Genomic DNA, 27300 nt, shown 5'->3' with positions numbered 1-27300 from the left:
TGGTAAACACAAAACAGAATATACAGAATATAATGATGATGCTTTTCTAGATGTCAATTGGTGGAGATGAGTCATCATCAGATATGTCCATTCATTTTCTTAGAAAAAGGTGTTATAATGTGTTTTGAGAACACTGTGTGTGATGTTTGGTCCTTTCACCATCACCGTTAACCTCCTCATGAGGCTACCACTTTCAGAGTCAAGGAAATTAACTGAGGCATGAATGAAAACCGTATCTTCAGTGGCTTGTTGAATCTTTGCACTTTGCTGGGTCTGTGATAATAAAGTCTGAGCAGACGTCAGCGTCGGTGGAGTTATACATTGTGTGTTTGCAAGGCCACATATGGGAGTAAAGATGATCAGAGCATGTAATAAGCACCCCGTCGTGACTTTTACAAAAGAGTTTGGGTTTCAATAATGTTGTGCGTTTAGGGTCAGTTGGTCCATGCTCTTATTGTGATAATATTTATGCCAATAATACGGACATAAATGAAAATACAGTTACCATAGAAATAAAACTATTTTATATCTATGGTCACTACACTAACAATTAAGTCACTGTATTTTTCTGATGTCCTACATCTCACATAATGCAATGCTGTTTGGTGTTTTGGTTTTATAAAGTTTTGAGTTGACACCCAGACTGATTATCAGTAATAGAGGTATTACTGTAAGCAGTAAACTGTAATGTATAAGTACATTGTGCAAGTAAATCGTGTTGTTGGGACTGAAGCACATTTGCACACAACTCAGTATTTTGTGTATATTTGGTGCAAAAAAATCAGTCTTTTCAGGTAGTACCAGACTATGAACTTGTCAGCACTGCACATGTGCAGAACCTTGTCAAAAACTATTAATGATAATATTTAAAGCACATATTTATGTCCCTGTTGCTTTAAAAACTAAAGTCAAAGGATGCATGAGAAAGTAGATCAATATATGACAAATTAAATATGAAGATTTGATTGATTGGACAGAGTTTCAGCAGCATAAAGTAGCAAGATTAAAAAAAACAAAAACAAACAAAAAACAGAAACAAACAAGAATGAATTAATACTTAAGAAGAAGAATTAGGTCATAATAGTGTTACAATGTATTTATAATTGTTGTAAAATCCCTCTCAAAAGGCAACTTCTTGTATTTCATGAGAAACTCTGAAATGTAAAGTGCGATGAGAGATGACCTGTAAAAAATGCCACTATTTAAAGTGGCACTTGTTTCAGTAGCACAGCAATTTTGTACAAGTCATTTATACTGGTTCAATCCACTGAGGATGTGATGTGGGGACTAAAGAGACATTACAGTCTTGCATGATCTCATTACCGTTAGTTTCTTTCAATATATTACAACTCGTGTCCATTTTTAATTAATTTATTTTACTGAAATAAAACATGTAATTATTAATGTTGTGTTTGTGGTGTGTTCGTCTGCTCTGATAGCGTCTCTTTCCTTAAAATCTGATTTGGTCTCAGCAATGTCAGTTTATGCAGAAATCTACAAGAAGCGTGACATGACAGAGCCATGGTGTGACCATCTCCCTCCTCCAGACAAAAGGGGAGGCGAGGCCTTTTGTCACTTAGGACATGGTGCCATCTAGAGGAAGGACTTCATGGTTCATGTCCTTAAAAGACTGAAATGTTTCACTCAGACAGCTGTGACACAAACCCATGAGGAAGGGCAACACACACAAGTGATTTTTTACATCTGTTGTATATTATATTGCTAAATAATAGACAAATAAATGTCGTATACTATTAAAAACTTCCTGAAATTTACAATGAACAACATGATTGTATGATTAGTTATGATCACATAGCCTTCAGGTTACAATGTATCTATTAAAATACATATGACTACACACAGATCTGTAGTTCTAATCAGCAACACCGCAGTATTAATCTATGCTTGTGCTTGAAATTACAGAATTAAGCATTTAAGACTCAAAAGCTCCATTTATACAAATCTAAGCTACCGTGAGAAATCAACACAACCATATCATTATCAATCGCAATGTGATAGAATAAACAATGACATACTACAGGAAACCCTACCAGGAGTAATATTTGAGTCACTGAAGCATTAAAACACAACTGTGACAATGTACAGAACAGTGTAAGTAATGATTCATCTGCTGATTCCATAGTATGACTTTTAAATATATGAAAGTTTTTCTTATTACTAGGTAAAATGGTCTGAACTGTATGTTTTATCACTGACCCATGGTTTGGTCTGATGAAGTGAGTGTGCCCACAGTATAAGAGTCTACTTCTTGTTTCGGTAATGGGCCCCGACCACCATGTAGCTGTCAGGTGAGATGTGGAGACTGGGTGGCTTCGCTTTGTCCCGACAGACCCTGACCTCAGATCTGCTGACCGGTCCTCCTCTGCAGGGGTCATGTTTCTGCAGGTAACTAATAAAGGTCTCCCAACCTCCGCCTACACGAACCATCACATGACGTTCATTCAGCATCTGTAAAGGTGACACAAGACATCAACAGCTAAGAACCAGACGGCTGCTAACAGGACACAAATGAACCATTAAACTACACTGTTGGACATAAACGTGTCATAATTTTGTTTTCAGACTATTTTTATTCCTATTCATTCTCATCAGTAATCACCTTTGACCAGGTACAATGATTACATGCTGACTCCACTTACACTTATATTATCAAAAATAAATCACATTGTCACAGTTATTTCATGAGGAGTAAAAATATTTTTTTTCCAACTTTTTGGCCAATAGTGTGTATAGTTATCAATCAAAAACCAAAGGAGTGAGCCAGCTGGTAGTGAAAGGGCCTGAGCACACTAACTTATCATTAACTTATTAGTTATTGAATATTATTAATCTTACAGTTAATGATATTTATATTTTATGTTTAAGACACCTGTAATACATTTTCTTCACCCTGCTCACTCAGTGGCTCAGTACTGTACACTCTCAAAAACAGAGGTACGAGATCAGAACATTTATGTACCTATAAGTACATTTTTTAAGAATGTTCTTTCAAAAGTACAATATTGGTCTTTAGGAGGCCAGAATTGCACCTTTAGACTATGAAAAAGGGTCCAAAGTTACGTAAAGTACAAATTTGCACTATAAAGTACCCTGCAGCATTAAAAAATGTGTGTAGACCATGAGAATAGGCTATAGGCTAGGAGAACTGAACAGTAGGCCTAATTATAGTTCAAACATTAGGCTTAGTGCATTATTATATATCATACTGTAATTACTCTATATTATATTTGATAATAATTTGTTTTAATTTAATAGCCCAATTAGCTCAAAGATAATAGCCTAATAATTTATTTAGTTTATTAGAACTTCTGATTATTGCCATAATCTCTGTTTTATCCAGTTTTCATTCACACCTCCATGTCTTAATGTCGTAGCTTGCCTATGCCGTTTTTTTTTTTTTTTTTTTTTCTCAATTAGGCCACCGGTTCAAACTTTAAACATCATGGCATTATCAACTATATGAGAGTTTTCTTTCTATGTAAAGTACTTAAGGTACAAAAATGGACCATTTTGAAAGGGTACAGAAATGTCTCTCAAAAAAGTACACCCCCAGAGACAAGCATTTGTACCCTTTTAAGTACAAGCTGGTACCTCTGTTTTTGAGAGTGTAGTATTTCAGCCAAATTAAAAATGAACTGAGCTAATTTAATGTAATGATGCTTAATATGAGATTTCATGTGGCCATAATGCATCATTGTCTCTTTTAAATTCATAAATGTAATGCTTTGTCTCCAATGATGTTCCTGCTTTATGCTCAAAATGCTATGAAAAATTGGTGCTAACAAGGTGCATGATGTTTTTCCAATATGAGGATGTAAAAAAAGAGGCCATGAATGGGAATGTAATTTATTAAATTCTAAAGACTGAAATCAGTGCACACAATCAGTCCCATTTTAGCTTTAGTTCTCCTGTACATTCTGTATGCTCTACCTGACCAACTGATACGATGTTAATCATTTCTCTACCTTAAAAAACAAAGCAGAGTCCCCACAAGGGACTGTGTAAACAGCATCATGTCCCCATAACATAATACATAGCCACACATATGCTCATGGGCACACACCAATGTAATATTTAGAAGCTTCTGCATGCTTAGTGCTGGCTCTGAAAGGCAAGTGGTTTCTTGGATAGCTTTGTCAAAATCTCATTAAACCAAATGAAACAACACCTCATGGCACCAGCTGAGCACACACAAAGGACTAATCCACATATGAGCATGCATGTGCACCCCTAGAGTGACACACAAGGACCCACACCCACACATATCCACTCACAAACCCTCTAATGAACAGTGTTTTAGAATAAAACAACTACAGCCTGTCTATGCCTATCTGGTAACGGTAGCTGCAGAAACATTAGTACAATCTGATTCAACACATCCTTTACAGACATCTTTCCTTACAATGGAAAACCAACTGCTGCCATGGCAACCACTGCCACAATATAAAACCCAGAAAAAAAATGAAAGGAGAAATTGAGATGAGTTCAGTGCTGACCTGCAACTCCCAGCAGACATTAACATTCCCAAGAGGCCTTGCAAAGCCATCGGTTGCCGTGTCAGCACCAGCCCCGCCTCCTCTTGCCTTATCACCAATAAACCCTTCATTATGGAGCCATTAAGAATGTGATAATACAAGCAGATCTACTCGTCTTATGAGGGGGATGTGTGTCACGTGTAAAGAAGGGTGAAAAAAATCAATTGTACATGGACACATACACACACATATAGTCAGCATTAGTAACACAAAGAGGAAACCCCAGACGTGGTCCATCTCAGCTGTCATCCTGCAGATTAAAATGTTAAGGTTGACAGAGGTCAAGTCTGACATCCTGAATACACCACTTCCCTGTCAGACGTGCAGTGAATTTGATTGTGTTTTCTAGCAAAAAAGAGTCAACATCTATATACAAATTTACACATGTTAATAAATGCGATTTGTTCAGTGTGTTATGATTCTTATATTTTTATATATTTAGTTACCACACTGTACTAGCCTTCCATCATCATTTAATATCTGATTTTGCAGGATCTATTAGACAAAAAAACAATGCATCATCTAGTTCACAGTTATCGCCGAGTCCAAAAAAACAGGATCTGTTTGTTGTGTGTAATAATCAGCATGAGCTATCTTTTTCAGACACACTCCTTTATTTCTGTCTCCACAACTAGCCCCTCCCCCTCCAGGTCTCCGTACAAAGTGTGCTACGTCTGCAGCCCATAAACTAGTGTCTGGATTCCCCTGTGTCCTCCCTGCTACTCCCATTGATTCTCTCTCTCCTTTCCTGCTGAAAGATGCATGAGTGTACTCAGGGAAGAAAGGTAATTTACACAACTACCAGTAGAAGGCAGGCTTTAGCTACAGCCACCACTTATTTGATTCCTTTTTTTTTCTTCTGCCCATTTAGAATATACAGCAATAAGACAAACAGGCCAGTGTTGAACACATTACAGGAGCTGACGTTGAACCACACGAGAAAGGAAATTATTCTGCTATTGTCGCTTTTTTATGACATTTTTTTTGTCTAAATCTAGGGGTTAATAATAAATAGTGTTGTATTAAGTCTTATGAGCAAAGGTGTAGTTTCTAGGGGGTATGCAGATGCTTCACGACCCTTATGTTCCTCCACTTATATAAACATGATAGGTCCACTAAAGCACTTTTTACCCATACCTATAACTGTACAAATAAATCAGCACCCAAATTTTAAGGCAGGTTTGCGACATCTTTCATGACTCATTGATCTGAGTCAGCCATTTAACAGACGTGTCACACTCTTACTATGAATTGCATAGTTAAATAAATGACATATAGAAATCCTACCTCCTCAAAAGTCAAAGGTCAGGGTCAGCTACCCCTCAGTTGACTCTCATAAGAGACAATAAAGACATTTTCTGCAAAGAGACCTTAGCTGTAGACATTAAAGGATCTCCCACAGATGATGTTTAAACTGCATGTCTTTCTTTCTATTCCTATGTTTTCTGTGGGTAATGTGATAAATACAGAGCTAACATAACATGATATTGTAGGAAGCCTAATGTCTTTCCCTCCTTTGACACATTCAGACAACGTTCCTGTTACAAAGCTGAAGGAGAGCCTAATTGGACTGGAGGAAGAAAGAACGGCTCTTCTTTTTTATAACATAGAAGAATAGCGGTGCACTTCAGAACCAGCGTGATTGAATAGTCTCCGGTGGGAAAAGAAAGATGGGGTGTTGGGGGTGTGGGTGTGGGTGGGTGGGGGGTTGAAAGTTTAGGTGTGAGGAGGGGGTGGTCATGCTCAGCCACTCATTAACAAGCTGTCTTATTAAACACCTCACTAATGACTCTGTCTGTGTAATCAATAGTATCTGCTCTTTAAAAAGGTCTGTGCACATTGAATGGCACACTCTCCTAGAAGCAGCACGGGGATAATCGTGGTATATGGTAATTGAGGTTTATGGCATGTTTCCCTGTGCACATGTCGGCAGCTGTGAGCTTCAAGGTAATGGATGGATTTCTACTTGGGTCGATGGGCTGCGGCGTGTTGTTCACACAGCTGGGAGGTGTGTGTTTTTGTCAGGGAATAAAAGGAAGGTAGCAGTGCAAATGATTTCAACCAAACCTGTGATTATAACTACAAACAGTATCACACAGACAGAAGGTGAAGGTCAACTACATTTTAACATATAGAATATAGTATCACTTTGTTCCCTGTAATTCAAAGTCTATCCACATTAATTCTTCTGTACAGCCATAAACTAATGACATGTTTTGCTTGTTGCATATTTACAGTTTTCTTTGATGTTTTGCTCAGACATGCGCTCCCTTGTTGCTCACCAGATTTCTGCAGAAAAACAGGTGTTCTGTAGCTTGAAGACAAATGTTAATTTCTCAGTGGGCAGTAAAAATAAGTTATCTGTCAGTCTGTCAAAATGGAGCTGTAACTCTCATTCTCTTGAGCTAAATGCCACTGACAGTATTGATCAGAATGTTAGTTCAATGAGGTTTTCAATAGGATTAACAGTGTGGTAAATGGGTTTCAACTAGTGACCAATTAGTCACTAAAGTAAACCACCTCTTTGTGACTGTTTAATGGAGTAGATGTGTAGTTCCCAGTGATATTTTGGGGGGAAATGTGATGTTTTGTTTAATAAGCACGAGTTTGGTTTAACTGTATGTAATTAAATAGCATCAGAAAAGATCACTGGTCACAAAAATCACACCCTGAACATATTTTCTCTGGTATGTATCGATGGTTGCAGCTTATATTCACCCTCTCCACGCGGACCATATTGGACTCCCATGTGAGCTGCCATTTCAACTGCACACTGCGCTCATATCTTTGTAAAATCATCCTGAAAGAGAGGTGTTTGTTTTTCCTTCAGGTTTGAACTCTCCACTGAAGGTCTATGTACTGAATAAAATCATTGTGAGCCTGGTCTTATCCTGACCATTGGTTGCCAAGCAACCCTGCCTCCCAGAAGGCCATTCCTCAAGCCTTTGTACAGACACATATGGGTGGTGCACGACTCAGGGAAGCTGAAAGGCACGGACGTCTCCATCCCAAATGGTTGTGAATCATGAGTGGCTCTGACATGCTGCACTTGTTGCTGACTCTGTTGAGTATTAAAAACCAGAGGCTTTTCATATATCACACCTTATTATGTGTTGTAGCATCTATGACGCATTTCCATCTGATCAACACATAGAGCTGATTAAAAATTTTGAAATTACATTATCAAAACATCAACTGAAATTAACAGATTTATTCGCCCTATTTTAGTTTTGATTTTTTTTTGTGTGTGTCTTAATTTTCTTTATGAAAGAAAACATATCATCAGTAATTTAATCAAACTAGTGGAGATGCTGGGTTCATTTGCATGTTTTCTTGTTTTTTCATTAAAGAAAAAGGTTGAGAAATGGTCAGGGCCAAACTAAATCAAGACAATATTAAACCGAGAGAACTAACACAAAACCATGAAAAGGTTAAATTAGAACCTGAAGAAATATGACCTCAATAAATAGTTTCATCTTTTAAAACTGCAGGGAAAAAAGTGTGGTTCTTTTGGCCCCGAGCACTTCAAAACATTGGTGTTATTCAAGTGTCATTTTGAGGAGCTGTTTGTCTGTAAAATCCTCAAACTCTATTGAAAATTATCATTGCAATGTTTAGAAAAAATAGATTGAAGTTATGCCAAGGATGTCAGTTGCTGGTACTACAGAGATCCGTACTGGTGTCAGGGACAGTACATTCAGTAATACCACTTAGTTCCACTAGAGTGAGTAGTGACTCACTGTAGCCTTGAGTCTGCCCTCAGAGCCTCACCTGAGTGCCTCATAGAATAAATAGGAAGTAGCCCAATTCTACTGACCTGGTCAATTCTAACCTCTTGTCATTGATGTTGAAGGACAGGTAGTGGACTATCAACCCAAAGCAAAATGAAAACACAATGATGGCTGAAGATTTTTGGAAAGCAACTGTTATTACCATAGCTACCTGCTCCAGAAAGAAAGTGATGAACAAGTAAAGATATTGAGTTTAACCCATAAAGACCCAGTGCTACTTTAATAGCAGTTCACAAATGATTTTTTCTCCCCATTTAATCTTTTTTAAATGATTCATCACCATTTATTATAATATTATCCTCTATATATTGCAGTTTTCACTGCAAATCATGTATTTTCCTATGTTTAATTTCCCATCTTTAAATTAGATATTCTTGAAAACTCAGATTATTATGAGGTCATTATATCAACACAGAGAAAACTGAAGAAAAAGTGAGTTTTTCAGCAAAATATACATACACATGAACATAAACCAAGTGTCTCCATCCACTGTCATTGATCCAACTCTATGGGTTTTACTGGTGAATCAATATTGTAGAAGATGACGGTGTTTCCATGGTCACTACGAAGCCTCTGAACGTCTAAAAGGGTCATATCTGATGACCACGAAAAGACGAAAAACTGCATTTTACACCAGTTATTTTACATGTATTGAAAGGATTAGTGGATCAACAGGTAAAAAACAGTTCAGATCAGTAAATGCTTTTGGTTGCCAGTGGAGGTTTGGGTCGGTATGGGTTAATACTAAACTTGCAGTGTTTTTTTTTCCAGTAAGTTGGCCCTGTAGCCAAAGAATATGAAGGTGTAAAATGACTCATAGTATTGACAGTCCATACAACAAAGAAACATTTCCCACTCAGGTGATTTGCTGTTTTTTTGAGTGAAGAGAGCTATAGTGTAATCTATAGACCAACTATACATGAAAATTATGACGTGTTATTTTTACCAGATAGTTTGTTTGAGGGAGACAACTTGATGAGTACACATTTATATGCACTTTTTTTGCTGAGCAGTTGGAGTAGCATTAATTCTTTGTAGTTTCGGAATAGCACAGGGTGATTTTTTTTCTGTCTCGCTACTGCCCCCTAATGTTGATATGGAGAATTATTTTTTTTAATTTCAAAACTAAGTAACTTATTTAACACAGAAGTAGAAACCAGAGATGAGTCATTAGGAATAAAGAGTAAGAAAGTCATGAAAAATTAGCCATGTGGGCTGTTTGTCCTGAAAACAACATTAACGGTAATATGCTGTGATAGTGATGTGAGGAGGATTTTATTTCACTTGAACATACTTACCCGTATATACAGAACTTTATCCCCCAAACGGTAGCAACCTTTGGGCTGCTTCTCAACAGGGAACCTGGTGGGACATCTGCAAGGAGGATCCTCAATAATATTCCTCACCTGGACGTAAAATAGATAGGGGGCAGTTAGGAAAATATCAAGTAGCAATTATTTAACTACAGATCAAGTACGTACAATGTCATCCAGAAGGCTGTTGGTGCCTGTGCTCTTTCGGCTCGTAGATTTGTTGGAGTTTCGAGTCGGGGCTGCAGGAGGGGAACGGATGGGGGGGGTTGCTGTGGTTGTGTGGTTGGTTAATGTGGGAGAAGACACTTTGGTAGTTGATACCAGACTTGTGGAAAGTGCTGAAAGTGAAGCTGGAGCAGATGTGTTAGTGGTGCTGGATGAAGAAAACAAAGGTGTTTGTGTTGAGGCTGTGGTTGTACAAGGGTTAGAGGCTGAGAAGGGGGACTGAGGGGGGGATAAACAAGGAGTCACTGGGTTTGTTGTGGCTGATGGAAGATCAGAGGCGAGGGGGGCTGAGAGGGGTTCAGACAGACAGGTTGTGCTTGGAGTGAGGGGTGGTGGAGGTGGAGGAAGAGGAGGTGGAGGAGGAGCAGGGACAGAGGCCAAGGACGGCTGTGAACATGCTGATATAGGAGGAAAAAAGGAAAAGGGTAGAGGGGATGATGGTGAGAAGCAACCTGCCTCCTCCCTTTCTATTTCTTTTTCCAACTTCACCAGCCCTGGAGGCTCCACTCCGTACCTGAAAGAGAGGTATTTAAGAAGAGAAGAAAAAAATACAGAAAAAATCAAAACAGATAGTACACCGCCCTGCTCTCATTTTGATCATTCATGTGATATCTTCGATTTCTTACAATAACTTAAAGTAGCAGGTGAAAGACAAACAAATCCAACCCACAGTGAATAGTGGAATCAAGTCCAGCTTAATGTGATTAAATTATGATTCATCGATTCAGGGGAAAGTACAGTTGTGTTGTGGGTGGAGCAGGTCTTTTATTGTGTTACCTGGCTGCGATTCGGCCCAGCTCCATCAGGCATACGCACACTTCCCGAGGTTGCTTGTGGAGGACTTCCCACAGCGCATGTATGCAGCACAAACAAAAAGGAAAAGGGTTGGGGTGTGGAGGTGGTTAGACATTAAAAAAAGTGATTCATCACATGAGAAAAAAGAAATTTCCAGAGATAAAAGTATGTCTTTGTCAAAAGAAGTCTGAATAGAGTGGGCTTATTTTTGGTGGCTATTGTGCATCTCTTTATCTTTGAAGCTGAGCTGAAATTCCTGTGGGCTCTGGGTGTGCAGCTGAGGGCATGAGGGCATGAAAGCTTCATCAACAAGTCAGAGTCTTGGCTTCTGTCAGGGGCATCGGTACCAAAACACACTCTGTACCCTTGGCTTAGCTCAGAAAACATATAAAACTTGTGAAGATAGCACTGGGTATAGAGTCCAAATATGAACAAAATCCATGAAAGAAACAGTGACAAGTAAGGAGATGACAGGCAGGTTTCCATCCAAATGTACTGCAAATTTTACTCAAATTTTCAACCAAAAAAACAAGAAAGCTAATTTATGAGTGTTTCCATCCACTATGTGAATATGCAGAGTTGTTTCTTCAATGTCATAATCATTAGGATGGTATATCATACTAGTACAGCTATAGTCTCACTGTCTTTCTGGAATATGGGTAAAAGCATCCAGAACATTTGCGATATACATAGCCTGGCCAAAAAACATCCCACATTCTAATATATTGTTATTGTTGTTATTGTCAATAAGCTTTGATTATGGCACCATTGTGTCATTTCAATGAGCTTATGTAATGTCACAGCATTTAATTCTGTCGTTTTCTGGACACATAAGATTGCTGAACCTAGACCTGACCAAACGAATCAACCCCAGATCATAACACTACCCAGACAGGCTTGTATTGTAGGTACTAGGCATGATGGGTAATGACTTCAACCACTTCTTTTCCCACCCTGATGACCCCATACCTCTGGAACACGGTCAGTCTGGACTCATCAGACCACATGACCTTTTTCCATCGAAACACAGTCTAGTCTTTATGGTCTCTATCAAACTGATCATTGTTTAAGAAATAAGAAGAGTTACACTCTGTACACAATGTATAAAACATTATGAAAGCTGAATTTATAATACATTATGCCTACACTTAAAATACTTTATTAACCTTGGTAAAAGTTGTTGTACATGATCATAAACTGTTGTAATGACTTTTATAATGCATTATAAATGCATTATAATGTCTTATGAATGTGTGCTTAATGCATTATAAACTAGGCCTTCAAGTAAAGTGTTGCCGAAGATTCCAGCAAGCCGGATTACCTGAGCTAGGCAGCATTGGTTCAAACTCTTCAATGGCTTGTCAAAGTTTTTGCTATTTGTTTCTTTGGTTCTTTTTCAATCCAATCTCATCCACTTTATTTATATGGTGTAACCCTGCTAAAATCACATTCCATGATAAATGATGATAAATGATAAATGGTTAAAATATGTTCAGATGTGGTTAAAACTGTTATTAAAAGTGTAAAAAGATTATTTTATTGCCATTTAAACGGGCTGATGAATGAGTTTGAAGGTAATAAATAAGTTAAAATGCTTAAAAAGAGACAAAGATTTAGTTAAATATTTCGTTTTATTGTGAAAAAAGTTCAGGTTAAAAGAGGAAGTGCTGATTGAGAAAAGGTGTAATCCAGGTCCTTAATTGGTTAAGGTGTGATTGACAGGTTCAGGCAGGAAGTGAAGGAGAGTGAGAGTGAGTGAATGTTGTGGAAAAAAACTTGACAGTGAGACGACGGTTAGAACGAGATGCCGCAGAGACGTATGGTAGCAAGTGTGCGGTTTCTACTGCGATTAAGTTTGAAGTCCGTAGTTTTCGGCGACTAAGAGACAGTCTGCTCGACATTCTTGGCCTAGATACTGGAACTACGACTGTTTGGTGTGTAGCAAGAGATGTTTCTGCTCGAAGCTTCTGTGTAGCTGCGACCGTGTACATTAGCCTAGCCTCTGAGCTAATTCAGAGCGTGCGTTAGCATTCACTAGCTAAGTGAATGGACTTGACCGAGAGAAGCTAATCCAGCATCTGTTATCGGCTGTGCTTTATGGTTTCAACACGGGACCGTGAGGATTCATCGTGGCTGCTGCTGCTCCTGTGTTGGTGACTCGTCTTCGTTCGGACATTGTCGTGGGCCTGGGAGAGACTCCACCGCCTTCCCGCCTGTCCGTCTCCATGTTGGATCAGGCTTCTTCAGTGACTGGAACCGGGTAACCTACTGCTCTTTGGAGTACAGCTACACTCGAGGTAACGCTTTTCTGTTCTCTGTTTGGATCGGTTTGGATTAAAACTGTGGATTTCCTCGCTCTCAAGCCCCGCAATATCAGGCCTGCATCGGGTTGTTTTTGGGTTTTGCCGGCTGTGTGTATGTGTACGTGATTGTGAGCGTAGGCCCACTGAGTTAGGTGTACAAGGTGGGGAAGCAAAATTTACAATGAACACTTAGTTGTTTTTTTCTCAGCAGGCACTACGTCAATTGTTTTGAAACCAAACATATATTGATGTCATAATCATACCTAACACTATTATCCATACCTTTTCAGAAACTTTTGCCCATATGAGTAATCAGGAAAGCAAACGTCAAAGAGTGTGTGATTTGCTGAATGCACTCGTCACACCAAAGGAGATTTCAAAAATAGTTGGAGTGTCCATAAAGACTGTTTATAATGGAAAGAAGAGAATGACTATGAGCAAAACTATTACGAGAAAGTCTGGAAGATACTATTAAAGAAGAATGGGAGAAGTTGTAACCCGAATATTTGAGGAACACTTGCGCAAGTTTCAGGAAGCGTGTGAAGGCAGTTATTGAGAAAGGAGGACACATAGAATGAAAACATTTTCTATTACGTAAATTTCTTGTGGCAAATAAATTCTCATGACTTTCAATGAACTAACTGGTCATGCACTGTCTTTCAATCCCTGCCTCAAAATATTGTAAATTTTGCTTCCCCACCCTGTATGTGTTTAGCTTAGGTTATTGCAGAGAAGGTAATTGAAATCCAAAAATCTAGAGTGGAAGAGAAGCTATATTTTATTATTTCTGTAAACTTAAAGTGTATATTTTTGGGACTTATAGGGAATTTCAATTTAAATTGAAAGGTATTTGCCTGAAACATATTGTGAGTTATTGGGTCTAATTTGAGAATTGACTGTGGATTAGGTTGCTTTGTGATTTTTTTTTTTTTTTTTTTTTTTTTTTTTTTTTTTTTTTTTTTTTTTTTTGTGAACAGTAAATGAGAAATTTATTATTTTTTTTATTGTTTTTTTTCTTTCAGAAAGCTTGTTTGTTACATTTAAATAATTTGAATTATTTGAAGTAAATAATTGATTCATTATTTCGTAAAACAGAGTCTTGTGATATTTCATTCGTCATATTTTCCTGAGTAAAACTGAGTGTTGTGATTGCTTATTATTATTCTAACTTTATTACAGTTATTATTTGGATTAGCCAGGCAATATCAAAGCAATACAAGACAATCAAAATCATTAGATTTAGAGAGAGAGACAGACACATTACAGGGTGGGGAAGCAAAATTTACAGTATTTTGAGGCAGGGATTGAAAGACAGTGTATGACCAATTAGTTTATTGAAAGTCATGAGAATTTATTTGCCACAAGAAAATTTACATAATAGAAAATGTTTTTATTCTATGTGTCCTCCTTCTTTCTCAGTAACTGCCTTCACACGCTTCCTGAAACTTGCGCAAGTGTTCCTCAAATATTCGGGTGACAACTTCTCCCATTCTTCTTTAATAATATTTTCCAGACTTTCTCGTAATAGTTTTGCTCATAGTCATTCTCTTCTTTACATTATAAACAGTCTTCATGGACACTCCAACTATTTTTGAAATCTCCTTTGGTGTGACGAGTGCATTCAGCAAATCACACACTCTTTGACGTTTGCTTTCCTGATTACTCATATGGGCAAAAGTTTCTGCAAAGGTATGAATAATAGTGTTAGGTATGATTTTGACATCAATATATGTTTGGTTTCAAAACAATTGACGTAGTGCCTGCTGAGAAAAAACAACTGAATGTTCATTGTAAATTTTGCTTCCCCACCCTGTATTTCAAGGGATTCATTTGTTATTAGATTGTTTGGTTTCCTTACGAACCCAGGGCCCCTCTCTGCAGTATTCGGGAGAAGTGGGCTACATAGTACATTTCAAAAACACAAGGTTGCCAAAGTGCTGTACAATACAAAAAGACATGAAAAAACAAAAAGACACTAGAAGACAGAACCAACACGAATCTGATGCTGAGTTAAACACCAAGGAATAAAAGTAACCTTTAAGCCGAGATTTAAAAGTTTCCAGAGAAGAAGCCATTTAGACATGGGTGGGTAACTCATTACACAGTTTAGGTGCTTGCACTGAGAAAGCTCCTTCACCTCTAGTTTATTGCTTTGTTGTAGGAAAGACAAGGAGAAGCTGATCTGCAGACCTCAGTGCCCTAGAAGGAGTATACCGCTGTAAGAGGTCAGAGATGTACTGAGGTACCAAGTCATTTAGGGACTTAAAAAAAAATAGAATTTTAACATTTATCCTAAAATCAACAGGAAGCCAATGAAGAGAAGCCAGAATGGGAGTGATGTGATCATGTTTACGTGCACTGATTAGAAGTCGAGCAGCCACATTTTGGATTAACTGTAGGTGTGCAGTGGACCTGTGTTTGACCCCAGCATACAGTGCATTACAGTAGTCTAGACGATTAGTAATAACAGCATGTATCACACATAGGACCGGTTGAATTTTAGATAGGAGCCATAAATGATAAAAACTGGACCAAACTACAGACTACATCAAGTTCAAAGTCGGTATCTATTTTAAAACCAAGATTGGTGACGAGTTTAGCAAATGGTTGCAAGGAACCCGGATCCAGAGGAGAGGCATCAAAGGTCCGACTTGGCCCAAACACCCTTTTATCATTATTAGGAAGTAAAAGAAGTTAGGAAGTAAAAAGCCATCCGGTCCTTGATGTCTTTAAGGCAGTTTAGTAAAGGTGTCAGGGAGCCTTGGTTGCTCGGTTTTAAAGGGGTCATATTTTGCTAAACCCACTTTTGTTAGTCTTTGGTACATTTATTTGTTTATTTGGGGACCCTAATAGTTCAAAAAGTTTGAATTTGGACCCTCCAGGTGCTGCTATCTTTATATTCATTCAGGGAAAAATTGAGTAGATTTCTACAACCGGTTTCAATTCCTTTTCAGTTTGTTACGTTTTATAAATAGTTACGTGACGACATTTGCACATATTGACCCTTTGCACCAACGTCACAGTTATCGTATGACAAGGGGTGCAGCGCCATGGTGGATGCCAAAAGCGATACAGCAAGCAAACAAACGAGTGACGGATGATTTTAAACGATGGCTACCAGCACTGAAAATAAAGTTTTGGAGTTGTCCTGTGGAGTGACTCACAGGACGGCACAAAGAACGCTATTTGGAGAAGCTAGCAATAGCAGGGCTAGTTAACGACCAATACCTTCTCCCTCCTGATGTGTTTACGGATCTAGCAAAATCCTCCAGTCTACCAGAGTTTAATGCACACGATCTGTACCATTCTGTTCTAAATGGAGTGTCCCCATACACAGGTGCTGATCTAAAAGCATACAAAAGTCTGGATGATACCAGTTCTTAGTCTCAGGTTAGATTACAGTGTCGCTGTACTGTGCTCATGGCAGAGGAATGTATCTCCTAATGGTAAAGGAAAGATACAGCTAACGTTAGCTAGCTAGCTGTGTATGTTTTTATTTTAACATGTTTCCTCCTGTACGCCATCAAAACTCAAATAGACTGTAACCAAAAGCAGCTCTATTAACTAACACTGTGTAATAATGTTAGTGTCTGTCATCAGTAGCGTACAGTATTAGCTCTGTTGTTGAAGTGTCTGCCTTTCTACTATCTACACACAGTAATATGTACAGTTCCACCACTAGAACATATGGCACAGCATAAGGACAATAACAGTAGGACATAGAACATAGTGTAGCTGGTAGAAAGGCAGACACTACAATAACAGAGCTAATGTTGTAGCCTTTTTACGACAGCCACTGGAACATAGTGGCTCATAGCACCTTTGCCTTTTCATAGTAGTTAACCCAGTCTAGCCACCTAGCTAGCATCGGGTGGTGCTAATGTGAAATCGACAAAAACAGAGCCTGCTCTATCCGTATTATCAGGTCCATCAGAGCCAGGCTCTGTCTGCAACCCAGCTGAAACCATGGGTGCCTTTGAAGAAGGATAGAACTGTTGTGTGTGGCCACTGTACGTGTAAAGTAAAAACGAGAACGTTCAGATCAAATTCGATATTCGCCAGTGTGCCATCCATCATGGCACTCGTTTGGGGCGCAAACAGAGCACGATGTAACATGCCAAGGGCCAGTAAGATCTAGACTTCTGATGAACATTTCTCCGAGTACACCATAATAGTTTGTCAGCAGCACCAGTTGTAGTCCATACTGAAAATATGACCAAACTTTGAGCCGATTACCTAAAATGTTCAGTTGTTGGTTGTACTAACAAACACAAGTGACTGAATGGGACAGAGAAACACGATCAATAACCAGGAGGGGGTGGGGTATGAAGTGGCTCATTTGCATTTAAAGGGCCAGCGCTTAAAATGACCTTTCTGGTGTCATTACTCAGAAATAGGGTTGAAGATGGACTTGTGGAGTTGAATTAATGAAGAATTCAGACCCAAGCAAAGCATTTACAGCTTATGTAGACCACAGGGAAATGTTTTAAAATGCATAATTCCATTTAAAAAAGCAAAATATCACTCCTTTAAAGGCATTGTGAGTCGTCGGCATGAAGATTGCAAGAAAAACCATGCTTTTGAAGAATTTCCTCAAGTGGGAGGAGGTAAAGTGAAAACAGAATGGGGCCAAAAATTGAGCCCTGGGGGATCCCACATGCCAAGGGGTGGTGGATGAAAAGGCACCACCAAATTTAACTGAAAAACATCTGCCAGACAGGTATGACTTAAACCACTAAAACCACTTTTTACAGGATTGTGTTTAGTTGCTGCTTCCATAAAACCTTTTGTATCAACTCAGTGAATCATCTCAGTATTGATTCACATATACAGAAATACACATACATCTTTTTTTCACTCAATTCACCTTAAACAAAACATAAATTTCCACGTCTCCCAAGTGTGACATTTTTTTGTTATACCTTTGTGCCTGTGTTTTCATTCAGGGGGTTTATGTGTTAATTGGAAATGCTATTAAAAACATCTGGATGGAAACCCACCTAGTGTGAACAGCAGAGAATATAATGAAATTCTTTGTAATGAGCAGAAATAAAGACGCTGCCACTAATGGCATATTTCATTCACCTGTATTTAGCATCCATCAGAGCTGCAGCAAGAGAAGAAGATGGGAAATGGAAAAGAACAATTATCTGGGCTTTCACAACAATAAAGTAAAGCCTGTCAAAGTATAGAAGGTTTACTCTCCCCATCACTCAATTAGTTAAGTGATGAAGATTAGTCTGCCTGCAGGTGGGACTCATTGTTGATGGGATTAACCTGCACGTCTCAAAGAATCATTCTCATGCATCTGCTGCCATGCGTCGACATGCCCGAGTAATGGAGAAGTGCATTAAGAAATGGCATATTTATTTAATATAATTATAATACTCCTCATACACATCATTAGCATCATACAAAGAGGTATTTTTTAATTTTTTTGGCATAATATGAAATTATGTGTGCTGCTTGGTTGAAGAGATGATACCGTTAGAACAGTTCTACCTCAGTGAAAACCCAAAGTTTAATAGATTTCAAGAATGCATTAGATGGTATACAGTAAAGTGCAAAAGTCTTAGTCCACCTTTAGCTTTGGTATTTTTACAAGGATGAAATGAGCATACATATTTATTTCTCATAATTTTTTTTTTAGATAAAATAATAAATTACAGAAAATGTGCAAACAGTCTTAAAAGACAAAAAAAGTAAACTAAAAGGGTTTTAAAGGTTGAAGCAGTGCTTTTCAACCTATGGGTTGCGATCCCATGTGGGGTCGCCTGGAATTCAAATGAGGTCGCCTGAAATTTCTAGTAATTGATGATTAAAAAAAAAAAAAATACTAATAAAAATATGTTTTAATGATTCAATATATATATATTTCATCATGATAAAAACACCACACACTTTTCCTAACAACAATCAAGTTCAGATAAAATACAGGATATAATATCTGAGTGAGCATATCTTGATTGACCCGATCATGTGACCTTGTGCGTTACTATGCTTCAACCTGCCTGGACACAGTCGCAGTCAGAAAACCAGACCGAACAGAGAATGGAAAGATTTCTTTGCCCACCTGACCCCGCTAAGACATCTCCAGGAGAAAAATGTCTCTGTTTTGAATGTCTGGGGTCGCCAGAAATTTGTGATGTTAAAATGGGGTCACAAGCCAAAAAAGGTTGGGAACCACTGGGTTAAAGTTTCTATTTGATTTGACCTCTGACCCCATGACAAGAAGCAGCACAAACAGTTGAAAACATCTGACGTGTGGAATGAAACCAGGTATAAAACATTAGAAAATTAAAGCAATAAATCTCATGTTGTCAGAACAGAAGAGGTAAAGACATGTAAAGTGTTAAGGGGAGCTCAGACTAAATACTAACGCAAACAGTTTTTTCCCTGAAACTTTTGTTTTTACTGCTGTTCATACTTCACTTGTATCCAGATTGGGTCTTAATACAGATATAAGATATAAGATACAATATAAATGCATGTGTGTGGTCATTCTAATCGTTCTAATCTTAGGCCAATTTTTGCACAGTACTGTACTTTAGGCTTATTGTGACGATCTCCAGTCGTAACTCACCCAGATCCTCAGACTCAAAAAGGTAAGCCTCATCCACACCGATCTTGCGGCACCAGTAGAGGAAGTTGGCTGTGTTATCTCTGGCAAAAAACGACCCAGAAGTAGCATCAGCTCGCCAGTGGATCACTCTCCGTATGAAGTGCTGCACATATAGAAACAAGTACTAACAACATATAGCAGATGAATGCACAAAAACATACAAATATAGTAAAAAGACTATATAGCAATGACTACAATGGCATATTTCAAGCATATAATAAGAGTGACTCATGAAATGAATTGTTTTTGCTATTGAATTTTGTGAGCGGTGTTGGACAAGTACTGGACAGGAGGTTTTAACAGCAGACAGTGGCTGGGTGTGGTGAACTAATACGAATATATGACAACGTCTGAACAGACAACAGATACTGTCTGCATCAACCTCAGATCTGACATGGTTTGTGGTCTGAGCCTCTGTTGACTGTAGGATTTACCTGTGACATCCTTAGACATGTTCCCACAGAAAAGATCAAGCACTTATTCTTTTCAAACCACATGATTTCCCATATTCCAATTATCGTCAGATCACCACCTTCATTATGAGACTAACAAAAGACTGGATATCTATTGAGCTCAATGACAAAACTGGCTTAAATCAGCCGTTAGCTTCTGTGTAGTTTCTGTGTTGGTACAAAATGATGCTTTACTTGCACGTGTGTGTGTGTGTGCATGTGTGTGTGTGCATGTGTGTGTGTACATGTGTGCATAAGTTTGTCTTGTTGCAACACCTTGCCATTGTTGCCGTTGTTGATCATCTTCTCCTGGAGCGTCTGTGCCAGTTGACAGAGGATGACTCCATTTTCCAGCCTCTCCATCAGATTGTCAGCAGTGAGATCCACATCTGAGGAGGATTCAGACACTAAAGCACACATACCTATGCACAGGTACTTGTTTCAAGGTTATAATAGTTTTGGATTTTTCCGTATAGTTTAGTTTTATTCAGTTTTGACTTTTTTTCCCCTCTAATTCAGTTAGTTTTAATTAGTTTTTTTGAGCAGGTTGGCTAGTTTAATTAGTTTTCATTTTTTTTCTAAATGCTTAGTTTTAGTTTTATCATATATTTTCTCTTCCTCGCTGTCGTATTCAAAGAAATCCCAGACAGGACTCAGCTGCTTTCTCCTAACTTCAGTCTCCATGTTGCCAGGTAGAGTGGGGACGAGAAGGCGACTCTAAACGACAAGTGACGAGAAGTGACAGACCGTGAAGTGCTGTATGGTGCTGCCAGCTAAAATTGCTTGAGCAACATAAATAAATTTTTCAAAAACGAAGGGAATTTTAGCCATAATTTTTTTTATACGTTTTAGTTAGTTTTGTAAGCACACAATAGTTTCAGTTACTGTTTTTTCTTTTAATTATAGCTTTTATTTACTTCAGTTAACAAAAATGTTTTTTGCAATTCTAGTTTTTGTCATTTTGTTAGTTTTCGTTAACGATAATAACCTTGACTTGTTTTGCTGTGAGCTGAAATGCAATGAAAATTATTGTCCATTAATAGACAGTCTTAAAAATATGCAACAAGTGTAATAAGTGTTTTTTAATAACATAGGCCTATGCAATGTGTTTCCACTAAAACCCTCTGATTATGATTCTTAACACTTAAAACTAAATGAATTATGCACTTTCATTGGTTTTTATGCGCTTATGCACATACACACACACACATATATATATATATATTATATGTTTTTTCTAGTATCTTTTATCTGACTCCCTGAACAACCGCACAAACGTTTCTATGCGTATAGGTATACACAAATGGCAAATGATTGATTTATTTTTTAATCTTTGACTTGTTTAATATAATATGCTGCTGCTAACTTTGGTGCCTGAAGTTTGTATGTTTGTATGAAATGATTTGCCGTTCATGGATACACATAATATCATTGTGCATTTTTGGGTGCCTTAATCTTAAATCATCATCAAAACAACATTATCCAGTGGAATGGGAGCTATAGTGTCAACAGGAAGGCGGCTCTGTCTACCTTCACCCCCTTTGTGATTTGTAGATTTAGAAAATACCATAAGTAGCCACAGGAATGTTTCATCTGAGACAAGCTCAGAAGTGGCAAAACATGTCGGAAATCAGGTTCCAGCTCTAAGGAACTAACAAGTCCGATGTGAATTTTACAGCCCTACTGATTCCAAACCTTCAGTGTTCATTGGCCTGTGAGCTGTTTTATCGTAGTAAAAATAAGAATCAGTCAAAAACTCGTCACTTTCCAGACACCTCTCTGCAGGTTCTAGCATGTTCAAACCTTTTATGTTTTGCTTGACAATGCAGTGAAGTGGAGGGAAACATCCCTTTTACTTGGAATCCCCAAATAGTTCTTCTTAGACGAGGCATTTCAAGGATTTAGGATAATAAGTAGGTTAATATGCCCCGGTGCTTAATTTAACAGAAGCTTTTTTTCTTCAAACTAAATGACCCAGTTTCAAAGTTAGAAGTGACAATACTTTTTTGCTGTAAATGAATATAAGAAATGACAACTCGAAATAACACCCTTATTCTAATATTCAGATATGTTATACAGATGTTTATCTTTTATATATTTACTTTACATACATGTATTTTGTTGGGATAAAGACATACTCTCTGTAGAGGTTCAGACAGTTATTTTCTTCATGTTGTTTCACATTTCAAAACAAGTACAAATGAACAGCAGAATAAAACAGTCTCACCCATGATAGTGTTGAGCCAGAAGGCCAGGTCCTCCTTCATGGGCAGCAGACTGGCATCGTGGCGATACGGCAGCCACTGGTTATACTCCTGAGGACTGGCCAGACCTGGTCCAGAGTGTCTGAATCTGTGGCCACCGAGACAGTTCATCCCCAAACCTGTCAGCTGCCTCGGGCTCAGAGGACTGTCAAAACCCGAGGTCATCGTTTCCACCTCGCTGTCCATGATTCAGCTCCTAACAGCCCCTACAACAAAGAACAGACGCTTATTTATTAAAGTTTACTTAACCAGGAAAAAAGACTCGTTGAGACCATAAATGTCTTTTTCCAAGAGTGTCCTGGCCAAGACAGTAGAAATTTCAACCATACATCCACAGTAAAAGTGTACATAAAATACACACTAAAAACATACATTTATGCTTATTCAATAAAATATTCATTTGTTTTATTGCTTTTTAATAAAATTACTATCATATTATTGTCGATTGAGTTATGGAAGTTACAAGTGTCAACCCTGTTCACTGTTTTTTATGCTCATGTTTAATATTTTATTTGTGTAGGCCTTTTCTTTTCATTGTTTTTTGAGGGGAGTGGGTTTTAAAATAGAACATTATACACAAATCCATTCATTCCATTCTCCAAACCCACATGCACCCTTCTGCATTTGCAGTGTTCTGCTTAGGTCAATTTGGATGTTTCAGTCATGCAGGTAATAAAACACACCCAGGGCATGAAATGTGGAAACTGTCAAGAATTTAGTTTTGTTGTTTTTTTCTTACTAAGAATAAACATTTTACAGAACATAGTACACACATACTATCTCTGTGTTATAAATGTCAATTTACTTTTTTTCTATTTATTTTCTTCTTTCCCATTCCTTAATTGTATTCTTTATATGTGAAAACCATGATGCTGTTTTTGTCATATGCTCATGCTTTGTTTTTACTATAGCTGAAATAATAAAAAAATAATAAAAAACAGATTTTTTTTTTCTGTCTGTCTGATTGTCCACAAATATGTCATAATATTTGAGATTGTGTAAAATTTTATGGGTGTTTGAAAACTTTTAAATTCACCTGCGCCCATGAATGCGGAGTTAAAACTATGACCATGCTTGAGTCTATCTTTAGACATTAGAACCCATTAGAAAACATTAGAATAGCATGTGTTATTTCCCAAACCACTGAGTGTATATAAAATCAGTTAAAATACATAGATGACAATAAAATATAAAAGTAACAGTAAGAGCTGCCTAAATGTATACAGAGATATCACCTTGACTCAGCACAATAATATTAACACACAGTCAGTTTGAGGGTAATAGCAGTGAGGACTTGGATCCAGCCTACGTATAAAAACGTGTAAAAAAAAAAAAGTTTCATACTCACGCTTCCATGTACCCTAACAACTACCGTCATTAATCAAAGGGATTAAAGTGAGTGACTGCAGGCCTGTGTTTAATAAGGTATAGAGCTACAGCCCTGAGCCAGTCTCCTGGTACCTGCATGGCTCATTTGTCCTTTTCCCAGAGCCGTTTCCATTGTAAAGCTCAGCCCCATGCAGAGACATGCTCTGCCAGTAATACCCACTGTTAACTGGAATTAAGACAACAACATACACTGGGTCAGTGGGTCTTATGACGAATATAGTTTGTATGTTGGAAACACACAGAGGACCTGCTTGTGCCAGTCGACTGCCTTTTAAAGTTTCTCTGTAGAGCAGAGTTTTTATTAGTGATACAGAATTGAATAATCAGGTAAAAACACACCTGGATAGCAGATGTTTGGGAGGCTGAGTGGCAGCATCACAGCTGGCTTTTTGCATGCATACAGGGTGGGGAAGCAAAATTTACAATGAACATTTAGTTGTTTTTTCTCAGCAGGCACTACGTCAATTGTTTTGAAACCAAACATATATTGATGTCATAATCATACCTAACACTATTATCCATACCTTTTCAGAAACTTTTGCCCATATGAGTAATCAGGAAAGCAAACGTCAAAGAGTGTGTGATTTGCTGAATCGTCACACCAAAGGAGATTTCAAAAATAGTTGGAGTGTCCATAAAGACTGTTTATAATGTAAAGAAGAGAATGACTATGAGCAAAACTATTACGAGAAAGTCTGGAAGTGGAGGAAGCAACAAAAAACGTACCAAAGCTTTTATTAAAGCTCTCAAATCCAAAATCCTAAAGGATCCAACCAAATCCATCCAGATACCAGGTATTGCCATGGCTTAAAGCAAACTACCCAGATGGAAATTATGTATGGACACAGGATGGTGCTCCAGCCCACACAGCTAGAAAAAGAAAAGATTTCTGCAAATCCAACTTTAGCAATTTTTGGGAATCATGTTTATGGCCGCCTTCTAGCCCAGATCTAAACCCTCTGGATTCTGCTATTTGGGGCGTTTTAGAACATGCTACCAATAGAACATCACACAGCAATGTCGACTTTCTTAAAGATACTATTAAAGAAGAATGGGAGAAGTTGTCACCCGAATATTTGAGGAACACTTGCGCAAGTTTCAGGAAGCGTGTGAAGGCAGTTATTGAGAAAGAAGGAGGACACATAGAATAAAAACATTTTCTATTATGGAAATTTTCTTGTGGCAAATAAATTCTCATGACTTTCAATAAACTAATTGGTCATACACTGTCTTTCAATCCCTGCCTCAAAATATTGTAAATTTTGCTTCCCCGCCCTGTATGTAGGTTGTATACCGCACTGTTTCTGAATGGAAGCACCCGTAGATCAGGGGAGCAGAGTATCATTACAAGTTCAAGGGCAGCAGGTCATAAAGTTGGATCGCATCTGTTAAAAGTTGATTACGAATCCTTCACAGCATGATCACAGAGGAAGTGGGACACGGCATGTATGGCTGCATTCTCAGAGTATGTGAGATGACTGTGAAAACATACTGTACGCCTCCAAATGGATGTAAGAAAAAGGGTCTTTTGTAAACACATCATGCAGACAGAGACGGAGTACATGGGAAGGGGCTGCCTGCCAAGTTTGAGGCTGGTTTACGGGTTGACCAGCAGGGCATGAGAGCCTCTGTCTCTAACAAAACATCCAGGTGCAATATTCACACCTCTGCTACAGGACGGCTCGAGTGGGAAGAGATGGCAAAGGTCAGCCACTGGCCTAGCTCTAAGACACTGGCAGCCTTTATACTCCTGCAGAGCTGAGGGTCTATGTCTGTAAACACATCACACATCATTGGTGAACACACACACACAGGCCCATGCATGTATCCTGTGTTTCTATTCCACCTCATTTACTTTGCGCAGCCTTTAATGTCTCCAAAGTATGATTTGCTTCAGTGGTATTTCACAACCTTTAATTGTCTCCTCAATAAAAGTGAACATCTTCACAGTCTAACTGACTGTTAGGAGGGGGAAACAGCTAAAATTACACACCAGCCTACCTGAAAAATATGTGTAAAATTAGGACTGCTGATGTGGTTGCATGTGAGGTTCAGTAGAACATTTGTCACTGATAGAAGCGTCTCATTGGTCAGGAACATGCCGGTGCCACGAGCAGAGTATGCTGATACTGTAACCTACAAAGTTTTAACCCATTCTGCTTTTACGTCCGCCGTCTGTTCAACTCTCCCTCTCTGTGTCAACTGTTTGAATGTACTATTCAAAAACTATCAAGATTAATAACTTGAGGTGGATGTCCAACAGCACGGCTTGCAGCACTACCTTTATGCAACGGTTTTGGTTCAGTCATCTGCTGTCTCAAGTGTTAGCTGCAGGATTGTTACATCTTAACACAAGTAACACAAAACTAGTGGAAGGAGGAAAGGCAATGAATGGACTCAACTGCACAGTTGATGCATAGTTAGCCATAGGTATAGTGATATGACTATACAGCCGTAGCTCTCGTATGGCTTTTCTTCAGCTGGTTCTAGACTAAATAAACCTCATATCAACACAGGATGGAAAGGTCTATCGCCCGCTGTGACAGCACGACCTGAACAATGGAGTCTCACTGTACAGGCTCAGGGAAAATAAACAGAACGCTGCACTGTCAAGATTGACAAAAATGTATACTGTGACTGTTTTAGTGTGAGTGGAATCAGATAAACAATGACTGTGTTAAAAGAGTGTGTTTGTTGATTAAGTTCTAACTCAGGTTTTACTGTGATATCTATCTATCTATCTATCTATCTATCTATCTATCTATCTATCTATCTATCTATCTATCTATCTATCTATCTATCTATCTATCTATCTATCTATCTATCTATCTCTATCTATCTATCTATCTATCTATCTATCTATCTATCTATCTATCTTCACCTCATTATAACTAAAATCACCATTTGTTCAGCATTTATTGAAGGTTGTGTTAGATATATTTAGTGTGTATTAAATATTTCATTAACATGTTATGGCCTAATATTAGCAGAAAAAAAAAACAAAATGAATGTCACTGATTAAAAAGCAGGAGAAGACACATTAAAAATATTCTGTCTGTTATACATTAAAAAGAAGTGAAGCAGAATGAACATGACTCAAGTAGATTCATCTGTTTATGTAACCACAACTATTAACATCATCATAATCACTGTATATTTCCTGCACGTAACACATACAATTCTAAACATTCCAGTACAAATATGTTACTTACAAGACGCTAACAGTGACTTCAGATGGGTTCTTCACAGAGTTCCTTGTCCTCATATACACATGCATGCATCTCTTCCAGATGTTCATCCCGCTCAGGTTCAACACATGTAAGTACACAACACGGACAGGCTGCAGTCACTCCTACAACAAACTCCTCTGAAACCGCCTGCAACTTTTGGGTGTCATCTTACACTCCACTCTAGACGAGTTAGAGCTGAGGGATCACACCACACCAGGACCGTGTACTGTGGTAATGGAGATGTCAGCTTTTTTAACAGGAGTTTGTACAAGAAGTTAAGACATATATAAGAATTATTTGTTGAAAAAGCAATGAAAAAAAAAAGACTGACATTTTCAATTAACAGGAAGTAAACCTTTG

The 27300-nt window shown here is 38.1% G+C and overlaps 1 protein-coding gene across 1 annotated transcript; it reads right to left on the bottom strand.

Annotated features, from left to right (window-relative positions):
• Nucleotides 1–1128: 1128 nt before the first annotated feature.
• Nucleotides 1129–27033, bottom strand: gas2b (growth arrest-specific 2b). Its single transcript, XM_030123806.1, has 8 exons — nucleotides 26923–27033; nucleotides 22285–22527; nucleotides 20334–20446; nucleotides 19567–19708; nucleotides 10663–10726; nucleotides 9829–10399; nucleotides 9646–9753; nucleotides 1129–2469 (listed from the first exon to the last, which is right to left on the bottom strand). The coding sequence occupies exons 2-8, from the start codon at nucleotides 22505–22507 to the stop codon at nucleotides 2263–2265; spliced, it is 1428 nt and encodes a 475-aa protein (XP_029979666.1). The 5' UTR covers nucleotides 22508–22527; nucleotides 26923–27033; the 3' UTR covers nucleotides 1129–2262.
• Nucleotides 27034–27300: the final 267 nt, after the last annotated feature.

Source organism: Sphaeramia orbicularis, chromosome 3, assembly GCF_902148855.1.
Source record: "Sphaeramia orbicularis chromosome 3, fSphaOr1.1, whole genome shotgun sequence".
NCBI classification, from domain to species: Eukaryota; Metazoa; Chordata; class Actinopteri; order Kurtiformes; family Apogonidae; genus Sphaeramia; species Sphaeramia orbicularis.
The sequence above is the reverse complement of the archived record's forward strand: the minus strand, read 5'-3'. Positions and strand labels throughout refer to the sequence as shown.